This window comes from Microtus pennsylvanicus, chromosome 7 (assembly GCF_037038515.1).
Source record: "Microtus pennsylvanicus isolate mMicPen1 chromosome 7, mMicPen1.hap1, whole genome shotgun sequence".
NCBI lineage: Eukaryota > Metazoa > Chordata > Mammalia > Rodentia > Cricetidae > Microtus > Microtus pennsylvanicus.
The window spans coordinates 67,050,251-67,078,150 of NC_134585.1; the positions used below are offsets into that span (position 1 = coordinate 67,050,251).

At 42.4% G+C, this 27,900-nt stretch overlaps 1 protein-coding gene across 1 annotated transcript in view; it reads right to left on the bottom strand.

The window, feature by feature from the left end:
* Erich3 (glutamate rich 3) overlaps positions 1 to 27,900 on the bottom strand; it is a 99,463-nt gene that overhangs the window by 9,443 nt on the left and 62,120 nt on the right. The window contains exons 11-13 of the mRNA XM_075981032.1: positions 22,550 to 22,780; positions 12,401 to 12,835; positions 2,805 to 2,927 (exon numbers count right to left, since the gene is read on the bottom strand). Coding sequence (XP_075837147.1) covers positions 2,805 to 2,927; positions 12,401 to 12,835; positions 22,550 to 22,780 — 789 coding nt within the window. The remainder of the gene's footprint in view (positions 1 to 2,804; positions 2,928 to 12,400; positions 12,836 to 22,549; positions 22,781 to 27,900) is intronic.

Consider the following 27,900-nt stretch of genomic DNA (forward strand, 5'->3'; position numbering starts at 1 on the left):
TGGCATTAGAGCCTGCTTCTTTGAGATTCCAGCATATACTAAAGACCAGCTGAGACTTGTGGACTGAGCAATGACTGGATTCTTTGACATACTGTTCATAGGCAGCCAATGTTGGATTATCTAAGCCACAGTCTCCAAATTATTTTAATAAATTTCCTTTTTATACATAGAGAGATGCATTCTATAAATGCTTTGACTTAGAGAATCCTAACTAATACACTTGGCCAGGCTGTTTGACATGGCGATAGTAACCAAGACAGACTTGATTATACATACACACACTCATATATTCTATGAATTGTGATACATGATTCTACCCTGTAAACCTATGCAATAAACCAACAAACTGTCCTCGTTTTCTTTGCTCACCTGCAAAGAAAACTTAAAATGTTTTTGCATTTATATATTATATTGTGGAGAGTGATCATTTGCTACCACAGCGAACTCATGGAGGTCAGGGGACAACTTTCAGTGGTCAGGTCCCTCCTTCCACTGTGTGGAGTCCAGGGAGGAGATGCAGGTCACCAGGCTTAGCAGTACACACCTTTACCCTCTGAGCAGAGGTTTGCTTGGCTATTTTACCTGTGGTACTATCAGTGACAACCTAAAATAATCTTCTCTCTCCCCTTTCCCTCCGTAGACCCTACGTTGTTATTGCTCTACAACCTCTTCAAACACAGCCTTTGCTGGTTATCCCAGCCTCTTGACAAGTAGTACCACAAGCTATGTGGATGGTGGGCAATAAGAGCTGACATATCCCCCTAAAACATATATTTAGAAGATGGGTTCTGCTGTCTTTAATCACAAAGTAAAATTTTAATAATCCAGGTCTGTCAGGGAGGCTAAGGTTGGCTTTTATAGGTCATTTTATAGGCATCAATTGGCAGTTCCCAAGATTGTCCTTAAGAGCACTGGCAGGGCTAAGTAGAGCCAAATGTCTGCTCAGACACCATGTAGCAAATTCCCCTGGAAAAGGATGTAGCCCATTTCTACTTCCCCATAGACTGGGGCTGACTTAGAGCACAGCTATGTTGGGACAATGAGAAGTAGCCCTGGATGCCAAGTTTTTTCTTATCTGTTGCTGCTCAGATTCCTGCATGAAATGTTGTTTAAAAGTCAGCTATGGAAAACATTTAAAGAAGACATCTGCTTTTCTAACCTGGCCTCTGAATTAATGGATTAATTAAAGAGCATTCATGAAAATGGGGGAATAAAATTCCCTAGTCTCCACGTACTAATATACTGTTTAAATTCTAGGAGAAAATGTGCTAATAGCACCCAGCTGAGCTGTTATATGAACACACACAGCACCGAGAAGTCAAACAGAACATTCCCAAAACATGGAAGAATGGGTAAATGAAGCCTTTCTCAGAAATAGCTGTGTGTAAAAGGTGTGTTTTTATGGCAATCTCGTGAGTTTTGAGGAAGTGTGTTACAGAAGCAAATGTGTAGAATTCATGAACGGGATCCCATGCAATAAGTAGGTGCCTGGGAATTCAGACAGGCCTGGTGCATAGACATGAAGCTCTTATGTTTGCTAGTTATGTGAACTTAGGAAATGGCACCTCTCTAAGTTTTCTTTTTTAATCCATAACATGTTAGCAGCCATGTCGGCAGAATTCTTGTAGCCCTCAATGGTGTGGCTGTGGGAAACTGACAGTACTGTGTCTGCCTGCAAAAGCCTCGTGACTTCCTACTCCCTCAGCCCACTGCTTTCAATGACCTAGACATTCTCCCTGGGGCCTGGCCTCCTCAGGAACATCTGTGGCTCTACTGCATGCTTGGGAGGCTCCCCAGAATTCCTGTAAAGGAATGTCTACTGCAAAAGTTCAGCATTGCTCTCTTGTGAGTCTACCCATTGCTTCTGCAAATGTCACTTAACCCTCTTCATGCTGCCCTAAGAGGAAGGGAGCCTCCCTCATACCTTCTAGAGCATCCATGACGCTGTCTCATAGTGCATAGTAACTCTCACTTAACACTGGAGATAAGGTGAAGTGATGAACAGAACAAGTACACACACACACACACACACTCACACACTCTTACACACATACCCACACACACATACAGACACTCACACACACACTCACATACACACTGACACGCACACACTCTCACACACTCAAACACTCAAATCAAAGCAAAGTTAAAACAGCATTCACCACATATGAGGAAGTCCATTCGTTGATTTGATGTTTAGTAGGCAATCTGGAAGATGGGATACTGGTCCCACTACACACTGACAACAGTGAATCCTTTCCTAATTCTCAAAGGACTGAGAAGTTTACATGAGCCATTGTAAAACATGGTGTGCTAGGGCTCTTAACATCTCTTACTTGGTCAGCAAAGATAAATTCATCTACTTTGGTCAGTTAACTGTCAGTAAGGCTATGGAATATGACCAGTCAGGTTTTTTGTTGTTTGTTTGTTTTATGTCTTAAACATCAATGTATTTTTTTTTAAAAAAAAAAACAAACAGCATTTATAGCTAATGTCAGTTTCAAAGCTCTTCTTTAAACCTCTGGGGCACTTCTTGCCGTCCATATCCATTACATGATAAAGAAGGAAAGAAAGAAGAAAGAAAGAGAGGGGAGAGGGAGGGAGGAAAGAAGGAAGGAGGGAGGGAAGGAAGGAAGGAAGGAAAGAAGGAAGGAAGGAAGGAAGGAAGGAAGGAAGGAAGGAAGGAAGGAAGGAAGGAAGGGGCAAAAGGACCAAACAAGGACTTAAAGATGAAAGATGGAGACGAGGCCGCATTTGCAGAGAACTTCCCTTCAGGTCTTCCCTAAGTAACGACAGGCCCTTACCTCTGCTCAGGTTGACCTCCAGTTCCCTCGTGGGTGTCACCTCATCCCCTGGGCTGCTAAGTCCAGCTGCAGTGTTGGAGTGGTAGTGGCCAGGTGCTTGGGCTTCACCTGTTTTCTGTCCAACTGATTGGAGAGCATATAAAATATCAAAAAGCGTAAGACAGGCCATGGGGACATTGGTATTTCACATGGTTTGAGTAAGATGGACAAATTTAACTTAAACAAATTCACATGAAAATGTGATTTGCTTCCAAAAATACATAAAGATTAAACAGCCCCTAAGCTATGATTTTGGAGAGGAAAACACAACACACGGGAGTCAATCATGTAGTGAGGAGATTCATGCAAAGCAGCACTTCCAGGAAAATACGACAGCAGCCAGAAGCAGTGACAGTTGCCAAGTGCACACGTAATGGATGGTGGGACCAGAGAAGCAGCCGAGATGACTTTTGCTTTCTAGATATGTCTGTTCTTTAGCTTATGACACCAATCATTACTGCTCTTTTAAATTCCTGAACCTACACATGCTGCCTCACCGAGTGTCCCGTCCATTAGGAGATCTAGTGATTTGACCTTAGTGCTCACCCCATGTGGACATAAACTGTCGTGGAATTCCTATCAGTCTGACAGTGCACATTCTCACATGAGTTTCTGTTCTATAACGTTGACTACTACCGTGGACCTACAAGGCCACAGAGGTCCAGGTTCAAGTCCTATCTTCCATGCTGTTTCCTCAGTTTACCTGTCTGTCAAAAGAGATGGAATCAAAGGTATCAGGAGGAGGAAGTGAAGTAATGTATAGAGTCATCTGAGCCCCTGGGACAGCAAGTGCCTGTATACTTAATACCATAGCCCAAAGCCCAAGCTGACGTAACCTGTAAAGTCAATACATTTGTTTTTAGTGTCTAACATCACTGTCTCCTCACTGCTGGTCACCTAATGGTCTGTGTCTAACTTCACTGATGCTACTACTTATCACCCTGTGGTCAGCAGAAATTCCATCAATAACCTGAAATGGAGACCTGCCTTCAGGAGAGGAAACACTGTGGGTCAGTCTCCTGCCTCCCCCTCTGCTTCCGTGCCTCTTCCCTCCTTTGCCTCTTCCTCATCTTTGGCATCACGATACAGGCTAATCCAAGGACTATGCTTTGAGAGAAACAACTATGACGTAATCTTGACCAGCTTAACAAATTTCTTTGAAGTAACTGGTAGTTTGGGAAAAAAATACTGTGATATCTACAGGTGTCTCTCAGTGGCAAAATAAATATTAAGACAAAGAGAAAGAGGAACATTGTATAGCTCGGATACATTGTTTATGATTCTGTCTGAACATTAGGTTTCTTCATTCATCCCATGTGACACCACTTCTTGACAACTCAGTTCCAGCTGGATGTGCTACTGAGTCAGTTTAGGACATTTGTGATTGGAGAACATGAACCTCTCCTATCATTAATGTCATCATGATGTTGCGTATTTAAAGTTTAAATAAGCTATAGTTTGGCGATTTGAGTGAAACAGTGTGGTTGACTGAGCAAAGCCAAGCGTCAGGATGTTAGGGCGAGGGATGGAGCCTGACTCAGCAGCATTTCTCAGTACACCTAGGTTTGTCCTGGGTGCCAAACACTGTAAGGAAACGAGGGCTTTATTAAAATAAGCCAAACTCCAACAGATAAATACCACACGTTCTCTCTCTCATATGTGGGGTCTAGGTGCAAACTCACATATGTGTGCAGATAGGAAAGTGGATGGTGGCTTGGGGTGGAAGGAGGAGGTCTCAAGGGATGGGAAAAGCTGAAAACACAGGTCATGCAGAGGCATGACATGAGCTGAGAGGAAGGGAGGGTTGTGGGTGAACCGGAAAAGAAGTGTGTCATATATGGATGCAAATATCATAATTAAATCAGTGCAGTGAATGTTAACCAAAATCTTTAAAGAAATATGGCTTACAATTAAATAATAATAATAATAATAATAAACAATAGCTATAGAGCTGCCACTGAACAAAAAAACTAGTCTAAGCAGTCATGTTAACCTGACCATGGCAACTCACTCCAAATCAATGGTGAAGCTGCCTTAGTGAATCAGGGCTGTAGCCAGCACCTGGCCAGTTCCACACCCTGTGAAAGTCACCTGTGCCTGCCCACACTCCCCTGTAACCCATGGGGCCAGCCACTTCATTCCTTCTGACTACCCTTCACCCTGTGCTGTAGCTCTCTAAAAAAGTGACCACGAAAGGCCATGGCAATCGTCAGTTCTCCCAGGATTCACAACAAATAGATAACTTCCTACTGGGAATTTCTTAGAAAACCATACTTTTTACCCCAGTGATGTAGGGAACCTCAAAATAGTGCTCAGAATACTAAAATAACTATGCAGTACAAGGTTAGTGTTCTGTTATTAAAACAAAAGCATTTTTGAATGATACAAGCCATACTTCCCTAAACATAAAAACGGTATAAAGCCATTATTATCTAAAACTAGAATGGAAATAAAAGTGGGAATTAAAAATAAGCAGCACCCACAATTCTAAGCCGGCCCTGCTCACTAATATTCCCGTGGTTTCCTGGGAGCCTTCACTCACTTCCCTCTTCCTCTACAGTGCTCCCCACATCCCTCACTGCCAGTTTAGCAATATATTCTGTCTCTCTGCTCTCCAGGTAAAAAGGGCCTTTCAGTGCGCACAGAGCAGCCGTTCTCAGCCTTCCTGATGCCGTGACCCGTTAACACTGTTCCCATGCTGTGGTGACACCCCGCCCATAAAATTATTTTCCTTGTTACTTCATAACTGTACTTTTGCAGTTATGAACTGTCATGTAACTATCTGATATTAGAACATGTGATTTGCGACTCCTGCGAAAGGATCATTCGATGCCAAGAGGTTGCAGCTCATGGCTTGAGAAAAACTGATATGGATGCTTCACATAAAAATTCAGACTGAAGATGAGTTCAGTGACAGAACACGTGCCTAGCATGTTCCAGAACTGGCACTAGATCCCCAGAACCATGCATACATGCATGCATGCACGTGTGTACACATACACACACAATGCCTATCCAAAATTTATGTGACTAATGTCTAATTTATGTAGCCAGTGAATACTGAGTTATGACCATTGTTTAATACATTGTTAATTTTCTGCTGCATGGTGACTGGGTTTTTCCTATTGAGGTTTTAGAACTCTTTTTTTTTAAAGAACTGTTTCCTTGTTAAAAATATCATCTCTATTAAATATACAAAGCAAAGCTTTCTCCAGTTTCCTTTGCTAGAGCAATTACTGACTTATTGTTGTTGCAAATACTCGAAATAATTTCTAATTACTTGGTGCTAGCTTCTATAATTTTTTTAATTCCAAATTATCATGGCCATGGTTTGGAGCCATGGCACATTAAATTGAGAGCGTAATCTGGAAAGTGTTCCAGCATCCATTATCTAATATCTTCCTTCGAGTGACTTCTTACCTATTCCACATCTTTATTCAGCCAGGACACTCTCTCTTTTCCCTTCTCACCCACTCCTGGAAGTAGTGCTACGAGCTTTCCTATTTGTGATGTATTACTTAGCAGCTCTTCACTCGAGCTTGGGTGGGGTCACTATATGAGTCTAGAGTCTGAAATACATCATCTTTAAAACACCATTTTCTTGTTCTAATAGCGTAATCAATAATTAAGGAGTGGAATTTTTCTTTGATACGAGAACTATTTGTGAACTCCTTGGTTTCTCATCTATTGTGAGAGCAGTGCACACTGTGCAAAGGAGTCCTCGCTTTGCTGCACCATTGCCGTAGGACCTGGACTCCAAAACTTGTACTCTGTATGCCCAGGGAAAGGGCGCATGAGAACTCAGTGAGCCAACCTTCTAAACCCTATTGATGCCTTTTACGTCATTACTATTGGGAAAGAGGGGCAGTTTTATTTATACAAAACTGGGTGTAATTTGTGTATTTTCATCTAAAGAGTGGGGAAGCTTCTTGAATGTCATTAGCTTCCGGTAGGAACTGCATAACTGCCTCCTTCTCTGATGTGTTAAGCTAAGTAGTTATACATTCCAAAGGATAGGCCCAAGAACTACGTGGAAGGAACAGATGAGGCTCTGAACCTCGTGGCAGAGAGGCCACGCTATGTGTTAGCCTTGCCCTCCTCCAGAGACTGCGGCCTGGCCCAGACTTTTGATTTCCCATGTCCATTGTGAAGGAGAACGTTCTGATTTTCCCTCAGCTTCAACACGACCGAGAACTGACGATCTCAGAGGATCACTTCTTAATTGTGGTCCTTCTCTTTCTCATGGAAAATCAACTCCACGGAGCTCCTTGTGTTTTTCTCTTTCATGCTCTTATGCAACAAATTCTGTGGATTGTGTGACATCTGGATCATGAAAATGTCCATGATTCAGGAGAAAAATCACAACTTTCCAAGTGCAACCCTTTATGGTTGTCCTGATTTCAAACAGAGCCAAGGCTGGGACACATAGAGCTCTTATCACTGATTACACTGGCATCTTCAGTTTTCTAATTAGCCTCTTTTTTGAATGGAGCCTTATGGTCCTTAAGTCTTATGTCTTAGCACCTGCCAAGAGGACAGCACACTGCAAAAAGCAGAACACTGGTGTAAATAAAACCAGACCATGAAATGCCAAAGCGCAGGCTCTTGTAGACAGGATACAAACAGAATGCCAATAAATGTCTGAGTCATAACTACTTAATAATAAAAAACTTTTCAATCATTTTGAAGCACAGTCTGTCCATATGGTTTAAATGAGTAAGTTTGAAGTTTCTATAGACTCCTTATCATAAACTTGGATTCTAAGGAAAAGTAAGGCACAGAATGATGTTGGAATAAGGGCTATAATTTGTCAACTAAACACAAATCTAGGATGTCATGTTTACTTTTGTGATTTTTTTTAAAAAAATAAAGTTTTCTGCATTCATTTTTACCCAGTTCAGGTAAAACAAAAATCTCTAAAGAAATAAGAAATGGGCAGGGATCATTCAAGAGCTTCCACTTATTGTGTGTGGGGAAGTTTTAGGGATTTTGTTTGTTTTTTTTTATGAAGTATCAAGTACTTTGTAGCCAGCAGGGCCTGAGGAAGAATTTGGGCAGTGCAAAATGAGATGCCCAGTACACAAACTAAAAACCCTGGTGAAGCCACAAAACATAAACGTCAGTCTATCCATCCCACACCGCCCTTAGTTCCCACCATTATCTCTCTTCCCCACAATTTCAGATTTCAAAATGCAAGCAAGCGCCTTAGCTGGAAGCCCCATGCATCTTTTACATTCTCCGCCTGTTCCTTCAAGGACAGGGAATTCATCCGTTCTCCTCTGTGAGCGCTGAAACAAAATGAACTGGTCCCATCGTAAACATGCAAAGAATACTGAGCTGCTCCACGGCAGAGGAAAATGATGCCAATGGTTGTATCTGAAATTTGAAACCATAAAAATCCATGGAAGCAGAGTGGAGACATAGGCAAGTTCACTCTAAGTCCACAGTCACCTTGGAGAGTATCTCTGTACCTCCATCATCCTTTGTAGGGGATCAATTACCTTCCCCGAAACTGATCCTGACAGACTCGCAGCTAACCTCATCCGCCTCCACAGTGAGGATGCTTTGGTGTTACCCATGACATTGAAGCATGGAGCACAAAACTTAGAATTAATTAATTATAAGTTCAAGGTCACAGCTGTTCAAGGACAGATTCCATCCTCCCTGAGAGTCGCCTTTCTCAAAGTTCAGATCATGGCATCTGTCCACTCTGAAATTTCCAGAGGAAGCATTTCCCATGGCAGAATAAGTACTTCGCAGAGGTCTGTAAGTCTACCTTGGCTCCCCTCTGCCTCTCCTCCTCTCTCCCTCTCCCTGTCCCTGGCTCCCTCCTCTTCCCCCTTTTGCCTCCCTTCCACCCTATTCCACTACACTGGCTTTCTTCCCAAACTCTGTCCGCAGTCCAGGGCTGAGGATCCTAGCTGTCCCTCAGATCTCCAGCAGGTGACAGAGTAGCTGACCTCTGTCCCTTCCTCATGTCTCTGCTCAAATGTACCATTAGCAGAAAAGACAGCCCTCCAAAGGTACCCTTAACAATCATTCTGCCTCCTCATTTACACACCAGGCAAACCGCCATGCTTAATGATCCATGTGTCGAACGCATTTCCTCCCTGATCACAAACTTTGTATAATCAAGGACTTTGTCCTATTCACACAAAGAACCATGTTGGACACAAAGCATATGCCCGGCATGGCAGAAGGAATCTACTGGAACAGATGCCTGAAGACGTTCACACACAGTGGCAGAAGGAATCTACCAGAACAGATGACCGAATACTTCCACATTCACTCAGACCTTGTCCTTAGACCTCAGCTGAGCTCAGATTTGTCTGCTCTCACTCAGACCTGTTTTATTCTGTGCACATAACAACAAATCACATTTTACTTTAGTCGTACCCTTACTTCAGTTAAATTACATAAGCTGACAATTCTAAAAACACAGAATGAAGCTGCAGATACAGGTCAAAGGGAGAGCACTTGGCTAACAGGCTCAAAGCCTTGAGTTCAGTCCCAGCATCACACACAAACACACACACACATACACACACACACACACATACATACACACACACACACCACACACACAAATACACACCAGAACTTACTGCATTTCTATATGTCTTCTAAATTATAACTAAGAGAAACCACTACTCGTCCATTATTTTATGTTCACATTCTCTAAGTATATCCTATAAAATGTCTAGAACCGTGAGTGTTTTCTTAGCTATAGCCACACATATGAGGAAGACGGGAAGACACCTGGCACCCTATTCTCCTCCCTCAAATACTTAAACTTTTGAGGCTATTGTTTGTGAGCGAGAAGATAGTCGATCAAGGCCCACAAAAAAAAAAACCTGTAACTTTTGATACAAAAATTATACTTTTTATGACTTATAAATTATACTTTTTATAATCTTGAGGAAATATTTGTGAATTTGAAATAAATAGGTAATCAAACACAAAAGAACTGCTAATTACAGTGAGAATTTAAAAATGTATCAAAATAAGTGTGGGAAAATATAAATATCCATCAGAAGGGAAAAGGTTAGGTTCTGAGGAAGCCCAAGAATGGAATACGTGGACATTAAGGATGCTCATCAGAGCCACACAGGAGTGTTTGTAGAGTCACATTGTAGCAGAAGGCAGAGCATGTTTTATAAAAGCTTAATAAATGTATAAAATGCAACAATTAACTGTAAAATGTCAGATTAAAAATTTGAAACTTACTAAACAATGAAAGTGATTTTTCATGTAATAAATGTTAGAGTATTTCTTAAACTACCTTTTTTTCTTGTTTATAGATGCTCCATTTGTATTTATATAGATATTAATGAAGAATAAACATTAACAAAATTAGCTCATGTATTAAAGCTTAGCAAGGATAAAAGTTTCATTCCTGGCCTTCCAGTGTCAAACCTGTTCATAAAAAGATTATAAAATGCCTGTGAAATTAGAGGCAACATGTAATTTGTTTCCCAATGTATTTGAGGAAATAAACAAATATACTCACCATTTCTAAAATATGAGGGATAAAATCTACTGATATGTTTAAACACTTGTTATTTTATTCATCAGCATATTACAATCCATTGTATGGCAACCCTACTTTCCAAAAATTATTTACTTATTTAAATATATGTAAAAATCTATGCTTCAAATATTTCAAATAACTTTTCCTTTCTATCATTGATTTTGATACATGGTATTACAGGATGAATAATTTATTTTCTGTAAGTTCTTCTGGTTGTTTCCTATTGCCCATGTCAAGTGATTCATGCATTCTTAATTTGTTTGAAACATTTAGAACACTGAACAGTATCCCCTGCTTGAAAGACCATATCCTTATTCTGCAAATCTACAGGGATCGCCTTGCATCCCACCACCTTGGCACACGTGATAACGAGCCTTGGTATCAGGACTCTGTGTGTACACCCATGTGCCTTTGTTAGAAAGGGCAGAGGGGCAAGAGTTTGAAGAGACATGACAAGGGGAGCAGAAGTCTGTGGGAGGGCAGACTTAGAGATGGTAAGGCGGGGTTTTAAATGAAGCTGGTGAGAGACTGATGTGGGTGAGTGCAAGGCAGACTGGAGAAGTGAAGGGGTTGAGTCTCCTCGAAGCTCCCAGAAGCTTGATTTTAGCTCTGTAAGGTTTCTGATTTCATCTTAAGAAATGCATTATGAGCTTTCTCCCTCCACATTAGCATGCCTACTGGTGTCATCCCTGTTCAAGTCATGGAGAGCAGCTCTACCAAAGTGATCTTAGCCACGTGGGACTTGTCCTACTTTGAACTTTTACATGTCACATCCCTTCTCTCATTCTAGACATAATTAGTGAGACCAGCCCAGTGGTCACGCCTCCTAACACTTTCTGGAAGAAGCTTCACTACATCCTTGTCTTGACTATACTAAAATGGCATACTACAAGATTACATTAGCAGTAAGACAGACAGGTAACTATTTAATATCCTCTATTCCTAGATGTAGGCCTGAATAGTTCAGTAATAGCTTTTAGAGATCTAAAACGTATAACAATTAAAAGCACTCAAAGTTTTAAAAACATGGTTGGATTCATAATATTAAACTGTGAAGCAGATTTAACTGGGAACCCAGCAGCTTGCCTGGTGCACTATCGGGAAGGCAGATGAGAGCAAATGGTAGAGACCTGGAGGCCTGGAAGGATACAGGATGCTCTCTCAGGAAGACACAATTCACTAGCCATAGACTGGGCTCTGTCCATTCCTTGTCTTCTCCTAGGTGACAGAAGCTTCTGACTTTCCATGTGTCTGTGGTCCTGGGGATCCATTGTCCCACCCTAAACTTCTCTCATCAAACAGGGCCTGCCCACACACCCTGGAAACCCAGCGACCATGAAAGAGCTCGGTGTCAGAGTATAGTTCAGAATGAAATAGCTTAGGAAATTTTAATACTTGTGTATGAATCTAATCTACAATGACAGGGAGACAAGGAGCTCTGGGGCTCCTCCACCTGACCCAATTCTGGGACTGCCGCTTGGCTCTTCAGTTCTTGGCAACACAACCTTCTTAAGAAATGGCTGCTTCCCCCGGAGAGAAGAGATGGCCATGGTTATGATGCAATGAGTTCACAGCCAACATACAGCCATGCATAGGACACGCTAAGCACCATCCACATGAGTTATATACATACAAATGTATCCACCACTCAGAACAAACAGCAGCGTTAGTATCGACCTCTAAAAAGCCACACGTCTTTGACTTTCACACACATATCGTGTTTTATTTGATTTTAGAGATAGAATTACCATAGGAAGGAATTTACAGAAAATAAGAAACAGGCTATGTAAGAATGATCAAGTCATTTTTAAATGCAATAGAAGGAAAACAGCAAGCTGAAAATACATGTGAAATTCTGTGACAAGGAGAAAGGCAAATATAGAATCCTTCCAGAATCATTCAGATTGATTCCTCAGCTCTGGCAGTCGCATTGACACAAATCAGCTTCCATGCACAGGTACGTGAGTGAGCCTGTCGCCTCATTGGCCGTGCGTGAGCGTGGCGTCACCTCATTGGCTGTACTTACCCTCTTCTTCCAGCCCAGGGAGGTCGGCTTTTCCGTCCTCCACCAAAGAGGTGCCTCCTTCCTGGAGCTGGCTGCTAACCTTCGCCTCTGGGGAAGCCGACTGCCCAGACGTCTTGGGTTCTGTAATCTCTTCGGTTACCTCCACTGGTTCTTCCTCAACAGGCAAACAACTAACCTCTGTCAGCGGAGGTCCGTGAACCTCTTCTACTTTAGTGATTTCTTGCTCCTCGATCTCAGTTTCCAAGGACTCCTCGACTGGGACATTGTATTTTCCTTGGTCGTCACTTTCGTGTAGGTCCTGATTAGAGGAACTTCTGGAACTTCCCCCTGCACTGTTTCCGGAGTGAACATCTGCGCTCGGCTCCGCAGATTCATCTTCGCTTTCACTGGAGTAGGGGTGACTACTGGACGAGTTTGAAGAAACGGTCTTAATATCTGCAAAAAATAAATGATAACATCTTCGCTATATAGTAAATGTGTCAACTGATAGGGAACTATAGTGGGAAGAAATCGTATTAACCCATTAACAAACTTTAGGGAGAACGGATCACTTTCTCAGTGTATTCTGTTATTATTGTGATTAAAAACTGATCTGCAAACTACCAAAGATTTTTGGCTTGGTTTGGATTTACTTTTATTTTTGTGATGGTTATTTAATTGTGTCTTATTTCAAGACAGTGTTTCACTCTACGGTTCGTACTGCCTTTATACCCCATGAGTTCCAGTCCCTACCTCCCAATTGCTAGGTATTAAAGGTCTGTGCCCCCAAGCCAGTTTAATAGATCACATTTAACAGAAAACCAACTCCAGGTCTGAATTCTCTTTCAGAATCTCTAGAGAGGCTATAAATACCTTTGCTATTAGAAATTTCGGCTACTACTTTGTTTTTGTAAGAACACATATTGACTTCTACTGTTTAATCACAGCAGTAATGTCAAATATTTTTATCTACTGTAAAATCTACCACCCTAGAACACTCTGGCATCTGGGCACCATCTTTGCCCTAACAAATGCAGCTGGGCATTAGGAAATGTGTTTGGGGTGTGTGTGTGTGTAGATAACACCTTTTCTGGAGTCCCTATAAGGGAGACATTAAAAGGAAGCTGCCCGAGAAGAAGATAAATTGAGTATGAGCTCCAGGAGAGTGTCTTCGGGGAGTGAGGAAGCCAGGCAAGCACGGGAGACAGTCAGTCAATGAGCTGTTTCCAGAATCAGCTCAACTCAGCTGGCAGCTGGGCTAGGAGGGATGTAATGGGCTTAAGAGCGAGCAGGTTTTCTCACTTTGAACTAGAGAGATAATTGGCTGTGGGCCACCCTGTGGGGAATATAAACTCCCTGGTTTCTCCAGGCAGTTTATGCCCAAGGGTGAAAAACTTCGGGCAACCTAAGGCAATCTGTGAAAGAGGACAGGGTGGAGAAATAACACTGCAGATTACAGAGCCAAAATAGAAGCCCCAGATGCACTGTCAGAAGGGTATATGCGAGAAACATACAATAGTCAAAAATGGCTTGCACGTGAACTCTAAAAGGCTTGTGAAAACTTCCCAAGAGTGAACCTACACGTTGAATCCATGAAAGAAAGGAGCACAATTGTAAAAGTCCCTGATTCCATTGCTTCAGATAAGAAAAGCACAAGCTCATGTTTGCTTTAAAAAAACAATTGCTCTGAACTTAAAATTATTTTGCAGAAAACACTTTATCTTTTGAGGGTACAAGGGACCAAACATGCATATAGAATATACCAACTAGTGGGAGTCTCCAGAGCTTCCTGGTCTTCCAGATTTATTTCTTCTGTGTTCCACATTCACTTAGCTGACTTTTGTATCACTGTATGATGATAACACATTTGGCTGGGCCAGCTAATGTGGAACTAAAGACGAGAACTAAATAAGTAAAAATGCCAGCCTTTCCTTCATCATCCTCCTGTCCCTCTGGCTCTGCCAGCAATCTGTAGCACAGCTCTCCATAGCAGTTTAACTATAGCCACAGAGACCTGCCAATACTTCCAAGACACTAGTGAGGCTCTGTTAAGCAGCAGCCTCTCTGAAACACCATTCCTGTAACCACAATCCATGGGCAAGCACCAAGTGACTCTGTGCTTCTAGATGACCCTTAGTTGGGCCATTCACTCTCTGTTCTCCCCCCCAAAAAATTAAGGGAAACAACTCACACTTATTAGTGGATGACTCTCCCAAATGTACCATTAGTTAGGATATGTCGTTCGGCATAGTCAGAGACCCCAAGGCTGCACAGGCCATCTGAATGTTGGCAGGATGATTGCCACTTTAGGTTCTGTGAACTGCTCACAGGCTACCTTTTCTGTCTATTTCAGTAGCTTCTATTAGGTATATTATCTTATTTCAAAAGACCAACAGCCCATCCTGGTTCAATTTTGAGTATGTTCAGTAAAGAAAGAAGGGGAAATGTGTGGTCTCTCAGTAGCTAGGGCACCGGACCTCCAATACAAACTCCTTTCCGTCTCCAAATGTCTCCCTCATCTCCTGGTGGAATTGACTCTCACTCTCACTTCTTGCTCCATGTCTGTGCAGACGCTGGGGTAAGACAAGGATTGCAGAGAAAGCTTCAGGTTCATGCAATGGGATTTCCACAATGAGTTGTGCTCCTCTCTTAGAAATAAGGCAAAATTTATACTAAAAAGTTCCAAATAAAGCAACTTTGAGGACATATTTGAAATTGTTAGTCATTAGAATAGAGAGGCTGCTGGAGGTACAAAGCAAAGCCACAGCCTCTTGCCTGATTCCATTTTTTCCAAAAAGTCCCTATCCCTGTCCTGTTACTGAGAGAGCTTGTTCCTTCTGATCTCCTTGTCCAGGTAAAGATCTGTACTCAGTGTCTGAGGCTCTGCCAAAGCCAACTGCATGTCCCCCACTGTTTCCTGTCCCTAGCAGGATCATGGTTCCCCTAATATTTATCCAATCCCCAACTTTCCTCCCTTTCTCATACCATTGACAATGCAAACTGCCTGCATGGACACACCCATCCCTTAAAGCTGAGAACATCCAATGTGCCAGGAAATAGTCTACAAAGAAAAGGGAGCCACGGCCTTTCCTTCCAGCTGGAAGGCAGGCTCTTCAATGACTAGTGATTTGTTCACGTTTGCAGACCAGATGGATAACTGTACTGTTCCCTGGGGTGCTGGCTCATTTTCCTAGCAGTCGTCCTGAAGAGCGCTCAGAAAGTGTGGTTCCACTCTTCCTACCCTCAGAGCCTGCGCCATCTTCACCAAGGGCAAGCTTGTTGTTTTTTTTTTTTTTAATTATTCCCACACTCCTCAGCACGTAGCAAACTTGAAAACTTGCTAGTTCCTCAGAGTCCTGGTTGTCACCCTGTTTTGTCACTTCATTGTTGTTTATGCTAGAATCTAAGATACTGGGTTTAATTATACAACTTAAAGTGGTTAATTTCTATTAAAAATTGACATCTAGCCAATGGAGCCACAACTCTTACCGACTGTATTGCCAATGGCATCTTTCTTATTACTAAGTTTAAGAATTCAAAACAAAACCTTCACTTCACAAATGACACTTCCTTTGTTCTTCTGATTTGGCGAAGGCACATGAGTTCATATACTAATGGTTCCTGCTTATAGGCATGCGCGTGTGAACTATTTCCCTCTCATTCCAGTTACCAGGGTTCAGGTGAAATCTTCACATACAATATAACATTCAGTGAACATTCTAAAACAGTGCTACTCAACCTTCTTAATGTTGTTCGCCTTTAGTATAGCTCCTCATATTGTGGTGACCCCCTACCACAAACTTGTCTCTTTCCAACTCCATAATGGTAACTTTTCTACTGTTATGAATTATAGTGCAAACATCTGATGTGTAGGGTATCCCACAGGTTGAGCACCACTGTTCTAGAATTAATAGATGTTTTTTTGTTGTTGTTTTTTTTTTTGGTTTTTTGAAACAGTGAATAGATGTTTTAAAACATAGAAATATAAATTAAACTAATGTATAAGATCATCATTCATTGTAAGAGCAGGTATCTGGCCCTCAACAGGTAATCAATTATCACTCCATGAAATATGTGAATTCACCATTGAGTTAAATATATACATTATTTTATAAGGACATATTATCTCACCATACAGCTATGACAGGAAAAAGGAGCCCCAGAGGGTAGCCGCCTCTACACTGTCTGATTGAACTTGCTAAGCTGTATAGTGAATTCAGTATTGAGACCAGAACAAATCACATCATACTGTACTGTGTAAACCTTTATGCTTTTGTATTGTGAGCTGGTCAATCAATCTTCCTTCAGAAGTTTGCTGTGTGACATCATAACTATGTAACCATGTGTGTTCAGAAGTGTAGAGAGGCCTGGTGTGGTGACACATGCTCTTCTGTTCCCAGCATATGGGAGGCCAAGACAGAAGGATCTCAAGCTCAAAGCCAGCCTCAGCCACATAGTGTTATCACACATCAAAAACGACAAAGCCATAGCGGAAGAGCTCATTTAAAAGTATTTGAATGTAGACTAAGCAATGGTGGATTTAACCAACTTTCTTTGTTGAAATAGGAGCAGAGGGGCTGTGTCCCGCTACCCAGGTGCCCGCACGGCTAGCTTTATACCCAAAATAATTACATGGAAACTGTATTCTTTTATATACTGCCTGGCCCATTAGTTCCAGCCTCTTATTGGCTAGCTCTTACATATCGATCTAACCCATTTCTAATATCCCTGTAACACCACAAGATGTCTTACCAGGGAAGATCTTAACCTGCGTCTGTGTTGGGAGTGAGAATCATGGTTACTCCTTGACTCAGCTTCTTTCTCCCTGCATTCTGTTCTGTTTACTCCGCCTACCTAATTTTCTGTCCTCTTAAAGGGCCAAGGCGGTCTCTTTAACCAATGAAATCAACACAAAACAGCAGACTCCCACATCATTTATTGAATCTGTGACTTCCTTCTTCAGCAGCCAGCAGTGGGTTAAAAAACGCATGTTATTAAGAAATGACTGACTGAAGCTGGAGAGGAGGCTCAAGGGTTAGAAGCACTCACTGTGCGTGCAGAGGGCTTGGGTGTGTGCTCAGCACCCACTGTCTACAACCACAGTTACAAGGCACCCAAAGATGTTTTATGGCCTCCACCAGAAACAAGCAGGTGGACCACAGACTTCCATGCTTGTAGGCAAACACCCATCCACATGAAACAAAGTGAAAAGAAACAAATAATGACAAGCCGTGCAAAAATGAACACATAAAGTGTCTATCCATTGTGTATAATTTCCTCTCCCCCACCCAGGATGCGGGCATATGACCCTGCAGTAGTCAGTTCGTCAAATCATGTCAAATACAATGTCAATATAGAAGAGGACCTTGTCATGGCCTTCTCTTCAAGTTCATAGCCAATATGACCAAAGTACACTGGGTACATATATGCAATCCTCAAAGTATATATTTAAGCAAAAGAATAAAACCCCAAGATGGTAAGAATCTTAATTGCAGTAAATTGAATGTTTGGCGACTCTGAGATTTTAGGTCTATGGCATCGGCTTTATCAAACTGAAGAACACACAAGTGAACTATTATAAAACAAATATGTGCTTTAAATCTGGCTCTTTGAGTAGTCGGAGAAACAACACTGTCTGCCTCCTGCTCTCCGGTCTGTCTTCACCGCCTCTCCCTTTTTTTCTCATGAGGAATTACTTAGTTTTGACCTCCAAACTGCCCAGGAAAAGTGCATTCCTGGTCACACAGTGTTTTCCCTACCAGACTCACAGCATTCATCTTTAACAAAGCATTTTCTGCTGGTAAATTAGTGTCCAGGGTTGCGAACACAAATGCAGAGATCAGAAGCCATCGTCCCTTTGAAATGGCAGGAAGCGGCACACGCCATTCCTGGAGCAGGGTCCTCTCTGAGTCGGCTCTCCTCCATCACTCATGGGCCACTCGACAGTAGATTCATCAAAGTGTGCAGTGCAGTTGTGAGCTGGCAGTTTAAACAGGGCTGACTTGTCACGAGAGTGACAGCCTGGGCAATTGTTTGCCCCTGGGAACAGGTGCAGGCAGGTTCAAATGAAACACATCCAAACACTAGCAGCAAGATTCTTAATCATGTCAATAAAAGGGATGCACAGGTGTCTGGGATTCCGTGCCCATGCTATGCCTCTCACTCTTTTGTAGGTGAAACGATGCATTTTCCATGAAATCCACTGCACAATATTGTCATCTCTAATAAATGCTATGTATTAGCCGGATGAAATCGCCAACTCTTACATGTCCCATACTAAGAAGCGTAGTTTCGAGCAACACAATGGAATCTGATTAATGAAGGTCCAGAAGACAGGAGGCCTCCTGGGAGGACACAGACAAGCGGTGAGATAACTGTATCTCAGAGCTCTGGCAAAGTGGCAGTGTCTGTGAACACTCAGGACTGAAAGGGCCCCCAAAAGGACTCTGAGAATTCCATTATTGAAATGACAAGAGAAAATAGCTTGCCAGTTCAATTCTGTCTCAAAAGTTTCCCAGCATTTGTGAAGTGACTGTCCTGGTGGCTCTCATTCCATAACTATTTAAAACATTATCTATTCTGCCTCTATGTAATTCTACTTATCTTTTTCAGTTAATAGTCTAAGAACCACGTAACACGAATATTAGCCAGAGATCACACAGCCAAAGTCCCTTAGAAGGAGTGATGTCAAAATATGCCCTTTAAACGTATCTACAAAGTCTCTTGTGATACTGTCTTTAAGAGAATAGCAAAGCAACACACTGTCCTGGTTTTCTTAGCATGGTTGTTTGTGCTAATCATCTGTGTAATTTGAGAGACAACATTTAATACATGGGGAATGTCTGAATGCTGACCTCCTACTGGATAGGGTTAAAGGGATTAACTCAATCTGCCCCAGTGGACAGAGTCACTGAAGGGAGACCTTGCAAGGCCTAGGAATGGAGAGAATTTATTCATGGAGAGAAAGGACAATCTAGGGAAATTTAGAAATTCTGTTTTTACTTCCCCTTTGTAAAAACAAAGCAGAAGTAGCAAAAGAAGCCAAAAGGCCTCTGAGCTGTAGAACTGCAGGAAACAAATTCTTTCACCAGGCTGAATGGTGATTTTAATTGTAGGTAGATGGATATGTTCTGCTTTTGAGAAACCTATCTTTCCTCCAAAGTGCAGGCTTTGAGCTTTGGTTATAATTGCGAATGAATTGCAGAACTTCCTGGCTATATGACTTTTGAATTATTTGATTCCACTATTTGCCAGTTTGTGTATGGCAAAATGCAGATAAAAAGGGGGAAGTAATTGCTCTGAAGGTTGTTTAAGGTAGATGAAGCAATTCCCCCACACACACACAGGCACTGTGGAACTCAGTCTTTCTGAGCAGGGGTCACCAGGTGAGCTACAGCACAGCCAGGTACACACAACAGCAGTCAGCGCCAGACTCTCCGTCACTATTGGCATTTAGTAGTCATGGCGCAGATACTCGGAGCTGTCCCTGGAAGGAAGAAAAGAAGACCTGCCCATCCCTTTCTCTTGGTGAAGATAAAAGCTTATTATGTTAGGAAAATCTATTTGATCACCAGAAAGCACAAAGCTCAGACAACTAGAGAGCCAAGGAGTTCACAGGATCTTTGCGACAGCAACAGCCTAATATCTTCACCCTGTTACAGCAGACATGAAAACCCAAGCCATCTGTGTTCCTAATCGCTTATACTTATAGCAAATTAATTTTAATGTATTTATAGACAGACAAATCACTTGGATAATTCCTTTGAAAATATCGACTAAGATGAAACTTTTTTCTATACGATAGCACCATTTTCTATTGAATTATTTAGGTCTGAGTCATAAAGAACTATGAACTGAACTCCGTTTGTATATTCAAACTGACACATTATATTTTACACAAATTTTGTGTAAGAAACTTAAAATGCAAATATCTACAGAAAAGATCGATCTCAACATATTAAAATACCTAAAAGTTTGAGCAATGTAATAAATATGAATGTCAGTTTTATTTGCAAATACACCGAATCACCGTCATTCTGCATTTTCTAATAGCGTTTCTTTCGCTTTTTACCTTGGCTGTTGGGCAATTTAGTACTAAAGATGCTGTTCACATCCTCATGAACCCTTTCCTGGTTTGAAACAAAACTGTTTTCTCTTTTACTCTATATAAGGCTGCTCTTTTTTGCTTTTAATTCGTGTGTATTAACTATTAGAACAAGCTTGCTTAAATTTGTTGTAGAATATTTTGATAGCACTCTGACATTCCAGAGACTGCCAAATAAAGTTAAACCTTGAGTCAGGGGGTGGAGCCAGTGATCAGCTGACCAGAATTGACCATAGAGAAGCCAGCAATTTGGATAGAGACGATGCAGGGAAGGAAAGGGAGGGGACTAGAGTCTGAACTCTTTTGGCTCTGGGAAGAGTGAAGAAGTCTCTTGTGGTCTCTTTGGTCAAAAAGCAAGGTTAGTTAGTTGTTACTCAGCCTCTCTGGGGAGTAGGTTTCACTCCAGCCTTGACTCCTGAGTCTTCTTGACAAATAGAATGATAGAGACTTAATTTAAACCTACATATCATGACTGCAGTTGAGCTGTGGCTGTGGGAACAGAAGCCCTGCCAGACTGTGACTTGAGTGGGTGGTGGGGCACTAATGGAGGGGCTGTGGGGCAGAAGATGATAATTAAAATATCAGTAGATTCATGTGCACCCACTAAGCTAACAGAAAAACATCATAAATTAATTTTGAAGAGAGTGAATTACAAACTAAACGTTTATTCATAATCAACTTGATTGCTTAATTTTTATAGTATCTTAATAATTCCTGAAATCAAAATTTGATATTTTTATATAGAAAATAATTTGGAATGAAAAGCAAGCTTTAAAAAAGTCAGCAACTCAAAATACACCCATAATGTGACCCCATTCTGTAGTTACAAATACCAAAACCACAAAGACTCAAATATAGTGTGACCATTCTTATCATTATTGATAAAAGCCCATGAGCTGCCAAGAGAATTCTTTAACTAAAAGACACAGATCATAGGCCGAAGACCTTCAGATGACAAAATAGGAAATGTGTCCCTTGTTTCACTAGACAGAACTTAAGTGAATTAAAATCTTTTAAAAAGTCTTGTCCTACCTAAAAAGATCTTTATTTTTCCTTTGAACACTTACAGTCATTTTAAGCTGAAAGAGGTTAAACCTGCAAACCCTCCTATGAACCTAGTAGCTCAGCACCCTGTCTGTGTTCATGGCAGAATTGTAAAGAAATAAAAACAAGAGAAACATCCCAAAGCACAAGCTCTTGCTTAGTTTATCCTTTCAGTGAATAGAAGCTCTTAAGTGTGGGCCAGGGGCTACTCCGGTCATGTCCACTTGCAGAAGACTCTTTCTCCTCCCTCAGAGCTGACTCTGTCACTCCCACTGTCAGGGAGAAATGACAGGCACCATCCTGACAGAGCCTGCCTGTGAGTCTCTGTGAGTCCCAGTGCCCCCCAAAGGGCCTTTAGGATGCCCTGAGCGTTGAGACCACTGGCTGCACGTCAAGTATAAAGGACTAACATTTTCTAATGGGCTGAAATGTTCTTCTGTCTGCACCAGAAACCAGCGTCAATCTGGCTGCAAGCAGGTATCGTGGGCTACCCATCAATCATATTACATAAGACCTTTGGAAACAACGGGCGGACCTGCCATGCTGCTGACTGTTTCTCTGACTTTTCCTGCCCAGAAGGAAAGTCTGCCTCAGTAGCCCTCTGGAGTACCCTTAAGGGGACTACTTGGAATCTTCTCTCCTCTCTCTCTCTCTCTCTCTCTCTCTCTCTCTCTCTCTCTCTCTCTCTCTGTGTGTGTGTGTGTGTGTGTGTGTGTGTGTGTGTGTGTGTGTGTGTGTGTGTATGTGTGTGTGTTGAAATAGTTTGAGATAAAAAAATTATAACAACCTTTCTAACTAGACAAAGCACAGGTTACTGCAAGGCCCATCTAATGTCTTGCTAAAATCTCCCAAACTTAGGAAAGCGAACAGACTAAGGAAGAGATCTTCAATTCAGAAACTCACTGAGGCATGGCTGGCTGGGATTCTTGGGGGATTCTTGGGTTAGGTAACTCTGCATCTCTGTCTTATTAACCTTACAGAAAGCAAAGTCAAAAGCACCCTGATAACACTCTGTAACCTGCCTTGTTTATCCTCCTCTTCGCTGTCCAAGCCGTCATCCTCGCCGTTCTCACAGGCACGGGCATCGGGTGCCTTCTCTGAAGAGATTTCAATCTCCTTTTCAAGGCTGAAATTATCTTTTTCTCCTTCCTCGGGCGACTTGGATGTTATGCTTGTCTGATCTTCAGCCTGACCCTCATCCTCAGCTCTCTCATCTTGCTTTTCCTCATCCACTTCGAAATCTTCTTCATAGTCTGAAAGAAGAAACTCCGCACAGTGACAATAAGAACAGAACTCTGGGAGCTTCAACCATTTCACTCTAATGAGAACTCTGGCTCCATTGTCCTCTCTTTTCTGGGTCTTTCTTTGTTGCTTTTCCACACAATTATGGAACAGGGAGGAGGAACAGCAGATGATCAAAGACTGCAATCTGCTACACACAAGAGCACAAAAAGAAATGAAAACCTAAATGACAAGGCTGGAAGCTAATAAGGGCTCATTTACAAATGGACACCACTACCCACAATGACCAAAATGGAGAGAGGGGAACTTTATATGAAGGATAAATTGGAAGTAAATTAAAAATGAAGAAAACAGGATCACAATAATGGAAGTTAATCTGCAGACCTAGTGAGGCCATATTTCATATAAAGATTGTTCAAAATATTTGGGTATCACTCTAATGAATAGTGAAGCGGAAAAATTCAATTAATCACATCCAAAGGACCTGAGAGATAGTATGTGAATAGTTTGCTGAGAACCCCAAAAGGACACAGAGGAAAGATTTAAAGATGGCTTCGTAGCTTAGCCACAACAGGAACCATGTACAGTGTTCACTCATACGACACCCAAAATAATTACAGCTTCAGAATCAAAACTCTAGAAACAGAACATCGCTGTCACAGTCTCCGATTTACTTCATTCCCTACAGGGATGGAGCAAATTTGTACCAGGGAAAGCAAATTGCCACATCATATAAGCTCCAGCTGTCTCTCGTGGTTATAATTTTTCACCTTTCATATTTAATTGTCTGCTCTTTATTCCCCACCCCACACTGAAAATCTCAGAGTGACAGCATGCCAGCGACAGACAGCGAGAGGCGCTCATGCAGAACCAATTAAGCAACTAAACAATTATCCTCAACCTAAAAGATATAAGAAAATAAAGATTTCCCAATGTTTATGTGTTTTAGTTATTAGACACTCCATCTCTCCTGGTGGTGGGGCCTCCTGGGTAATGTTCTCGAGTACTGACCACCCTAAGCAATCAAAGAAAATTAATTTTGACGTAGGTGCCCTACACATAGAAAGTGTTTATGTTGTGAGAACAAACGTGTGGTAGAAATAGCGAAGTGGGCACACCGAGAGAACGTGAGATTTTGCACACCTAAGGAGTGTAAATATCTGTAAACAAAGTCATAGATGCAAGGACAGGGTGAGGCGGTTAGTGCATGCTTCAACATGCAAAGAGCAAACAGAAAGACAATAAAGAGATTTGTATTCAAATATCGCTGGGCAATTTACGGGGCAATTTTTTGTAAGATTTTATTTTTATTTATTTGTGTGTGTGTGTGTGTGTGCGTGTGTGTGTGTGCGTGCGTGTGTCTTTGCACCTGTGTACCATGTATGTGTCCACACAGGCTATAGAGAGCCTTAGATCTTGTGGAGCTGTAGTTAAGTGGTTGGGAGCCACCTACGGTGGGTGATGGGAACTGAAACCAGGTGCCCTGCAAGAGCAGCAAGCGTTCTTAACAGCTAAGCCATCTCTTCAGCCCCTGGGGCAGTTTCATAAGATTTAACTGAAACTTTGATTAATTTAATTAATTAATTAGTAAGCTTTAACTGAAATTTTTCTGTGTGAAAGAGCATCAAAGTGCAATTTAAAAAAAAAGAAAGAAAGAAAAGAGAAGGGGGAAAAAGACCTAGCAGTAAGATAACTCCTGCATGAAGGAATCTCCAGTCTCTGCCAAGGAAAAGGGATTTCTGTACACAAGAAAGAGTGCACGCATCATATACAGAGCTCTCAGTGGCTGCTCCTGACACTAGTTCATCCTGCGGGTTTTTACTTAGAACTCATGATTAATTGTGTGAAATGGTACTCAGGGCAGTTCCCCCTGTGTCCATAGCTTGACTTTGTGTGACTCGACTCACGCATGCTCAAATGCAGTCAGAAAATATTACATGGAAATTTCCAGAAGTAAAAAAACCTTTTACTAGAGAATCCATCTGCTCTTTGGAGGCTGAATTCAGGGCCTTGTGATTGTAGGCAAGCTTTGTACCGCCGAGCTAGACCCCACTCCACCCTCACTAAGTATTCTCATAATTATACTATGGTAGGAGTTACTCATGTTCATCTCTGGTGCCTAATATAAGAGCTACATTTTGTATGGGAATATATGTGTGTTTAAAAATATGTACAGGGGGGCTGGAGAGATGGCTCAGAGGTTAAGAGCAGTGCCTACTCTTCCAAAGGTCCTGAGTTCAATTCCCAGCAACCACATGGTGGCTCACAACCATCTGTAATGAGGTCTGGTGCCCTCTTCTGGCCAGCAGGCATACACACAGACACAACATTGTATACATAATAAATAAATAAAAATATGTACAGGGTTCTGCATTATGTGTGACTCCAGGCATCGGTAGAGCACCTTGAGATAAACCTCAATAAGAAACTGCAGCATATCTAAGTGGAATGGGATCAAAGAAACGGCAGGATGTCACCTTAGAGTGTGCATGAAGGACTTCGTAAGAAGAGCTGAGATTACTTGCAGAGCATACACACGTGCACATTATTAGGGGTGTGACTGTGCGTGTGTGACTGTGTGTGTGTGACCTGTGCTCGCATGTAGACATCAGGTACCCTGCTCCATCACCTCCGCCATAATTCCTTCCTACTCTCCAGCGTGTTCCTTTGTGACTGTGTATGTGTGACCTGTGCTCGCGTGTAGACATCAGGTATCCTGCTCCGTCACCTCCGTCATAATTCCTTCCTACTCTCCAGCGTGTTCCTTTGTGACTGTGTATGTGTGACCTGTGCTCGCGTGTAGACATCAGGTATCCTGCTCTGTCACCTCCGTCATAATTCCTTCATACTCTCCAGAGTGTTCCTTTGTGACTGTGTATGTGTGACCTGTGCTCGCGTGTAGACATCAGGTATCCTGCTCTGTCACCTCCGTCATAATTCCTTCATACTCTCCAGAGTGTTCCTTTGAGGCAGGGTCTCTCACTGAACCTGAAGCTAGGCTTCTGGCAACAAACAACCCTCCAGGGATCCTCCTGGCTCCACCCTCCCAAAGTGCTGGGGTTACAATTGAGTGGGATGATGTCCAGCTTTTTATACGGCCCGTGGGAGGTTGGACTCAGGTCTTCATTTGTGTAGCAAGTTCACTGAACCATCTCCGCAGCCCCATATACTTATTATTTTGTAGATATTTGCTGTTAGTCACAGGATAAGCAGGAGTCTGACAGACCATGAATATTATAATAATCCATGGTAAGAAATAGTAGTGATATGTGAGGGTTCGGACATCAGTTGGTCATGTGTCCTATATCCAGATAGAATTTTCTTAGTCATGTGACCTCAGGCAATGTAACATCTTTAAGCTTCAGCTTCTCCACACATCATAGTTAGCACAGAGCCAAGGTGCTATTAGAAGCAGCAAGACTCAAGCCCGTCCAGAGCTAATAGGTCATTAGAAATATGGATTAGAAGGAAGAGCAGCTGTCACCGGAAGTGGAGGGGCTGGCATGGAACAGGACAAATCACATGAAAGTGTTACTATTTGGGAGCAACACAGATTACCAGTGGTATCCAATCTAAATCAGAGTAGGACAGGGGCCACCATCAGGGCAGTTACAGGCATGGTTAAAATGACGCAAAATAAAGAAGAAACATTCAGGGGTCACAGAAACAGCCCTGCATCCTGCTTTTGACAGGCTTCTGTGCTTTTCCACAAAACATAAAATTTGACCCTGTGCTACCCGTTCCGTCATCCCCAGGAAAGCCTAGTCCTCCCTCAGCTACCAGCCTTCCGTTTTCACAAGAGCCCAAGGTGAGCTACCTTTGCCTCACCCACTCCTGGCTTCAATCAGAGGAATGAGCCACTGGTGTAGGCTTCAGCATCCTTCCGCTACCAGCTTCTGCTATCCTCCCAAGTTCGTCTAGAGCATTCAGAGTGCTATCTTGAATCCCCACTGACAAGGAGGAGCACCAAGCATTCAAATGTGGCAGTTAGAGGTTCTGTTAGCATCTCCCCTAACCCGGCTCCAGTTCCATGATCAGCCACAGCCAGGAAGAGAGCTGTGGTCTCTCTCTGGGTCCTCATGGAAATGGAAGTTAAAACCCATTAACTCATCAACACAGATGATAGACCCAGTCCAAAGGGCATGGTCTTTACACAGCCATGTTTGTAAAAGAGGAAAACAAAGGACAGGGGCCTCAGCCCGGACTCTTCAAGTCTTCTGTCTTCCAAGAGGAAACACTGGGAAGCAACTCTCTGTACCATTGCAGCCACCAGTAGAGGGAAGAGTAAGACATGGGGGCAGATCCGAGAGAAGTGAGCAGGTGCCAGCATTGTGAGTGAAATCCCAGCTAAAATAGCCCCCTTATCCCTGTCACCAGCATTGTGAGTGAAATCCCAGCTAAAATAGCCCCCTTATCTTTGTCACCAGCATTGTGGGTGAAATCCCAGCTAAAATAGCCCCCTTATCTCTGTCACCAGCATTGTGGGTGAAATCCCAGCTAAAATAGCCCCCTTATCTCTGTCACCAGCATTGTGGGTGAAATCCCAGCTAAAATAGCCCCCTTATCTCTGTCACCAGCATTGTGAGTGAAATCCCAGCTAAAATAGCCCCCTTATCTTTGTCACCAGCATTGTGAGTGAAATCCCAGCTAAAATAGCCCCCTTATCTCTGTCACCAGCATATGAGGCCCAGCACTTGGGTTTTCCCCCTAGGATTTCTGAAACCCTTGTATAGTAACATAAGAAACAAGATTCTAAGAGGCCAGACCTTCCCCAGGGAACCCTGACCTGTGGCCACTGCTCCTCTGTGAGGAACACTCAGTGCACTCTTCCTGGTTCCTTAGGAATATCACATGCAGCCATGCAGTACCTGAAGCAGTTGAGAATAGATCCACAAAGGCATGGATCTGAGTTCTGCTATGTCTGTGCAGGAGTGAAACCCATCTTCCACGATGTAAAATGGAGCTAGAAACAAGGCTCACATAGAAAGCGAGAGTGAGCAGGGAGAGGGCCTGGCGCACCACCCACTGCACAGAGCCTGGCAATATTACCGTTGCTTCCCCTGTGCAGATGTGTGAGTGTGTGTATGTGTGTGTGTGCATCTGACTGTGTTTGCATGTGTTACATATTTGT